We start from the raw sequence: 6374 nt of genomic DNA, 5'->3' as shown, positions 1-6374 counted from the left end.
TTTTTTGTTTTTTGAGACAGGGTTTCTCTGTGGTTTTGGAGCCTGTCCTGGAACTAGCTCTTGTAGACCAGGCTGGTCTGGAACTCACAGAGAAGGGGACCCTGTCTTAGTGGCCTCATGAGAGTTTGCCTCAAACTGACTTTACCCTACTGAATAAGAATCATAATCATACAAACAAGTCTAAGTCTTAAAGTATAAAATTCCTCCAGAAAGTTACTGAGCTCTAACTAAAGCTATTAGGTTTCATGTGGTAGTCAATGTAACTGTTGCTTGTATGCTGTGGGATTCTACATATGATCTGGATGGCATCCCAGTCCATCTACCTCCAGCTTTCTCTGGATATAGGAATCTAAGCTACAATGTCCTGGCTGGCGCTTAAGCACAGTGGTCTCTTCCTAGGTCCTACGCCCACGTTATGGTGTGAGCACGCTCAGTGGGTTTGCTGATGGTCAGCAATTTAGCGTGTTGAGGATGCCCAGGGGTACTAAAGCTTAATTTGGGGAAGCCTCTTCTTTCTTGTAGAAAAACAGAAGTCCGAATAATTTCTAGGAACAAACCTTTTAAAAGGCAAGATAAAAACAGAAGAAATTTTAAATTACATCAGGTAAAGAGATCACACCCACCAGAAAAAAAAAAAAACAAATAGAGAAAAGGAAATCCACCTCCAAATTTGGAAACTGTAAGATGAACCACAAGGGCACCATTCTACTTTGCATGACCAAGGTCTCACAATGTAGGGTTGAGACCTGTCATAACTACTGGAATATTTACTTTTGAAGATAACTGCTTCAAGGAATTCTATAAATGTGTTTTAAGGGGCAGAGATTTGCGGGTCTCTTTTAGATTTGATTTTGCCTTACACTCAGTGCAAAATATTTGTACAAAAATATAAAAGGCATGGCTTGATGTTTAACGTCTGTGTTTTATTTTGTTTTGTTGGCACCAGAAAAAAGCTCATGTTATGTTATGTCACTGTCCATACTGTAAACAAGACGGCATTAATATGTTTTCTTATGATTTTTGTTCCAATGAATCTAGATTTTAAAAAATACATTCACAAACTACCTTATGTTTAAACACAATGATTCCCTTTTATTTCTTAACTGTACCCAAAGTCCCACAATAAAAAAATCATTTAAAGCTGTGTGTTTTGGATGTGTCACGTAGAAATAAGAACGAAACAAAACAAAACATAAAAACGACGATCAGTTTGCAACATAATTTAAGAAGCCTCTGGTTCAAACTGTCACAGCAGCAATATAAAGAGCTGGTGGCAATCACGTCTGGAGACAAGACCCAAATCCCCATTATCTAATATTCATATCAGCATCCAATTTTCGCAGTTGCTAAATTTAACCCAGAGCTCTTGCTGAATTTGTCCCCTAGAATTTGTAAAGACAGTGTTGTTCAGCAGCATAACCCCAGCAGTAAAAATGAGAACGGGAGGGTTTCATTGCTTCTGAGAGCTAAAGGGACCATGATGGGTTCATCCTGGGGTTGCCTGGAGACCACCCTCATTGCACACCTGTGTGTTACCTGCTTCAGATAACTGCACACGACCTCATCCTTGGGGAGTACAGAATAAGCTATAGGTCGGAACTCCGAATATTTCCCCTTCTCATCCCCTTTGGCCAAACCACCAGATTAAAAAGGTACCGTTCTCCTAACATATGCTTCGTTCTCATTAATAGTCCACTAGCTGCTCATTTGTTTAGGCAAAATCAGTAGGATCACGATCTTTGTTTTTCTTTTTCTGATCCATTTACAGAAATTGCATTCTTTAAAAACAAACCTCATTAGGTTTTGGTCATTGGAGATTTTTTTTTCTCCCTCCAATTTTTAAAGAACAGTTTGGTCAACTACTGTTTTGAAAATATTCAATACAGCTGAGATTGCCCAGTTGAGCTCTCTATATGTCTCCTGGAGATAACACTGCTGTGATGAACAGAGAAACCAAACCAAACAAAACGAGGTAGGTTAAAACAGGAAGCACAGCACAGATACCATTTCGCAACACCTAGATACCATAGGCGGCCATGCTCATAGCTTTGGGAAGAATCCCAGCCAGTCACATAAAGGGTCAAATCATTCGAGTAAGGGTTTAGAAGGACACAAGTCAACCTGAACTAAACACATACACACCTCTGCACAGATGTTGTTAACAGTATGTTGGGAAGTTTAGAGGAACATAACGTGATTAGGGTCTCAGAATTTTGGCCAAAGCCTTGCCTTCAGGTCCCCTAAAGTCTGAGCTGTTGGTGCCTGCAATGTTTGGGGCAGGCTGGAGAGTCTAGTCCCTTGACCCAGTGCGAACACAGGCAGCTCAGAAACTTTTATTAGTAATTCTTCTTTGTCACAGTTTTTATCTTGAGAAAGTGGCACCCTTGGGAGGGAGCTGGGTTTCCAGAGCATGGCTGTCATGTTAACCCCAGCTCCAGGAAAGATCTCCACCAGTCTCCGTCCTAACCAAGCCCAAACGAAGGGACCTCTTAGCAGGGACGCTTTGTGCCTTGAAGAAAGAACGCATGTGTATTTACATAGACATATTAGCTCATTTCTCAGAAGCTCCTTCGGGGTGACCCACCTGTCATCCCATGTTTCGCCCTGATCTCTTGCATAATAATCGAGGACAATGGCATCCCAGAGTCCCTCCACAGTCACAAGACCATTCAACTCAGTGGCAATCTGTCCCATTCAACACCCTCCATCCAGAAAGGGCCATATCAAAATACGGCCTGCCAGACTCACAACATAGCAGTTGGTTTTATTAGATTAAGGCTAGTAGCTTAGCCATTTAAAATCTATTTCCCCAGAGAGGAGAAAACCAGCTATTTTGCTTCTCTTTCAAAAATTCATTAGCCAGTAGCAATTAAAAAAAAAAAATCAACAACAACAAAACATCCTCTTGGGTTGGTGAAGGCAAGAGAATTCTTAAATTACCCGACAACGCGGTTATGGCCTTCAGTACAGGGAGATAAGGTACATTTATTGTGCTGTCTCTCACTACCGGGAATTGGAGATTTTACAACATACCATATACTTAAAGCTAGCAGGCAGACAGAATTAAAAAAAAAAAAGTTTTATTTTCCCGTTTTGCTTTTTTTCCCCTTTTTTCCAAATTAGGGGGGTTAAGGAAAAAAAAAGTTTAAAAAATCCCAGACCAAAAGAACTGAAAAGCCAGCACAAACACAGCTTAATCATAAAAGCACACAATTTTGTTTCTATCCCTAACTCCGAAGGGCACAAGGTCCAACTGTGTCCACAGACAATGCAGCATCCTCGGCATCTCCCGGACATTCCTGCCACCTCTTTCTCTCCTTCTCAACCAGGCTGCAACACTGAAAGAGGGACTCTATTGGGAGGGACGGAGGGAGAGGAAACGGGAAAGCGGGATGTTCAACCAGGCCTTCTGAGTCTGCCTCTAGACTGGCAAACGTCCACATGTGTTATGTTCTCTTACATTAGAAAGAACACCATGAAGATAAGTGCCAAGTGCTCTTCCGTTACCAGTTCATCATGGAATTTCTGTTGAGGGTCATGAAAAACACTTGGCTACTTCCTCCAGATCGCACGGATGCAAAAAATACCTGTTTGGAATTAAAAACAAGTTAGTTCAACTTCGTGGGTTTTTTCCCCCTTCTCTTCTTCAACTGTACAGCCATTTTTCTCTCACATGTCCTGCCCTTGCAACACATTCAGTTAAGTTTCTCTGGCCAGTATTTATAGTGACATTTCAGACAGTGCATTGCATGGAAATCCTCCTGCCCTTATGTTTTCTCAGATTATTATTTATTGCTGGACTTCTGGCCTGGGACAATGATTATTTCTGCAAAGGTCCAGGGACACTCTTTCTCTCCCTCGTGAGTGACATGGAGGCAGATGAAAGAGAACCCCCTTAATTCCCAAACTTATGGGCAACATTTTGGGGCCTACTGACAGTTGTACAACTTTGATGTTCAATTTTTAAACTTAAAACCAAAGATATTAGAGTGGTTATGGTTGTCCAGGCTAAGGTGTTGAATGCCTGCCCGGCCTGGTGCCTCAGGGTTGGCACTTGGCCTCTCTGCTGATGCTGGCAGATCCCAAGCCAAAGGAGATAATGACATTAATAAGCGGAACCGCAGCCCATTAGGTTTGAGCCAGTTCAATCATTTTATCAAAGGCTTGGGAAAAGTGAGCAGAATTCAGATTACTGCTTGCTTGAGCTGAATGTCAGTGAACCACTGCCCCAGGAAAATAATATTTGGGGCTATGCAATAGCCCTTCAATCAGTCAGTGTTTGTGGTCTGAGGAATGAGGATCCGTCCCTAGTGCTACTTTGTCCTCATGGTTCCTTAAGAAGCTTGAGGAATTGCCTGACATTTAGCTGATGCTAGGGAGGAAAGTAAAGAGACTCGAAATAGGGGTGATGGTGAGGGCTTGTTGAAAGGAAGGGTTGCTGTTGTCCCCGTCTGTGCATTCAGGGACTAAATTAGAGGCTCTTGCCTGAGAGTATGGGCTGGCAGAGGCCTGCTGGGGATGTCGTCAAGAACGGCAGGGCAGCTGTCCATACCCAGACATTTCATCTCTTGGGTTCTAGGCCTGTGGAGGTGTTGGAATCGTACTTGCTAAGTCTAGTGTCTGACACGGTCTGGTGAGTCCCCTAGAACCATCCTTGTCTCCCCCAGCCGCCGTCCATTTGACCACACGAGGTCGTTAGCAGCTAGCCAGGGTCACAGAATCCAGACCCATATTACCAGGGTTGGATGAAGACCAGTCTGGCCTCTGGGAAACTGGGGTGAGCAAGGAGATATAAACAGCTCAACCCACCACATTCCTTCCTACAGGTGTTCAAATCTGCTGCTGGGGGACATGGTTGTTAGGCTGACTATAGTCTTAGAGCATGGGCTGGCAAATGTAGATTAGCTACTGGGAGGGCAAGGGGAGAGCACGGTCACCTCAGTGGACTCCTGTGGCGTGACTGATCATGCTGGACAGACATGGCCACTTACATTAGAACGTAGCCCCCCTGTGACATGTCAGGAGACTCATGGTTGGAATGAGACAGGACATGGCAGGAGTTGAATTTGTGATTTTGTTTCTTGGCAATGAGTGGCAGTTTTTAGAAGTTCATCTACATGTCAGATGTTTTACACTTAAGGGTGAAGAGAATGTGAAAGCTAAGTCCCAACAGTGTCTCTATGAAAGGCCTAAAGGTAAAAGCATGAGGCTGCCCCACTGTGAGATGGTGAATGATGGGGCCAGCTGCTCTAAGCGCATAGGAGAGTCTGCAGTGGTTGTTAATCACCAGAGGCCCACAGGCCACAACAGGTACTAAGAGTTTACAAGGAAAGTTTAGATGTTTTATATTGGTTTGGATGCATGAGTTATAGATTCTGAATGTTCACATGAATCAAGTCAGGCAACACCATCTCAAGATACCCTATTGATCCCTTAATACAGTTGTGACTCGGCAGCATCAAGGAAAATGAAGGTTTCACAGGTACCTGGAGGTCTCTTAAAAGGCAAACACTAAAGCAAAGTTGAAACGGATTTACCTTATCATTTCTTTCACATAGAAACTTTAACCTTTGAGCTCGCTTATGCATAAACACTCCATCCAAATGTCCTGTTTCCACTGACCGGATCTCAATAGCTTTCTCGCCCCAGCCCATTATCTGATTGGAATGAATGTAGGCTGTCAAAAGGAATTTCCAAAACTGCATTAAAAACATTAGACGGGCAACACTCACAGCATCTGTTCACATCTTAAGCACAAACAAAGGACAAAGGACGTGAGGTCAAACAGACAAAGCAAGTCTTACAGTGTTAGTCACAGATTTTTTTTTTTTTCTTTTTGGTGTGGACTCAAATGGTTGTTTCACACTTCTTGACTCTCATTTCCCTGGGGGGGTGTAACTGCTGAAGGAGATAGGGAATGGTCAACCTACCCACAGAGGTGGGCATTTCTCCCCACTGCAGCACCACATCCTTGGTGATCCGGCCGTAGGTGTTCACATACACCCCCTCGTCCTCGTAGCAAACCAGCATCTCCATCCCATCCGTCTTGGGCAAGATGACGATGGCGTGAGGAGTGATGTTGCCCTGGATCTGGGGGACGAAGACAGCCTAAGAGTTATCTGACTTAAAATCCAGAAAACCTCTTGCCTTTTATATTTAAGAGTTGCAAATGAAATCTTATGTCACTTTTCACTCTAGAGATTGACACCTACTTTAATGTAATCACATCTCGGGTCAAATGTACCTGTGTCTACACATACGGCTACTTGATCTGGAATCCATCTTACCGGTTCTGAGAACAGAAACACCCAGTGTGTGGAATACTGGTGTGTTAATCTGCGGACCACTGGTATACACCATTTCTAGGCTACAGA

General features: G+C 43.4%; 1 protein-coding gene across 6 annotated transcripts in view; it reads right to left on the bottom strand.

Annotated features, from left to right (window-relative positions):
* Nucleotides 1-50: 50 nt before the first annotated feature.
* Tnik (TRAF2 and NCK interacting kinase) overlaps nt 51-6374 on the bottom strand; it is a 417009-nt gene continuing 410685 nt past the window's right edge. For 4 of the 6 annotated variants that reach the window (XM_026782809.1, XM_026782806.1, XM_013347814.2 and 1 more), the window contains 3 exons: nt 5931-6090; nt 5538-5677; nt 51-3587 (listed from right to left, as the gene is read on the bottom strand). In XM_026782809.1, coding sequence (XP_026638610.1) covers nt 3504-3587; nt 5538-5677; nt 5931-6090 — 384 coding nt within the window. In that variant the 3' untranslated portion in view covers nt 51-3503. The remainder of the gene's footprint in view (nt 3588-5537; nt 5678-5930; nt 6091-6374) is intronic. The other 2 variants (XM_005343909.2, XM_005343910.2) reach the window with 1 other exon arrangement.

Source organism: Microtus ochrogaster, chromosome 1, assembly GCF_000317375.1.
Source record: "Microtus ochrogaster isolate Prairie Vole_2 chromosome 1, MicOch1.0, whole genome shotgun sequence".
Classification (NCBI taxonomy): domain Eukaryota; kingdom Metazoa; phylum Chordata; class Mammalia; order Rodentia; family Cricetidae; genus Microtus; species Microtus ochrogaster.
This window is presented reverse-complemented; position numbering and strand designations above follow the sequence as displayed.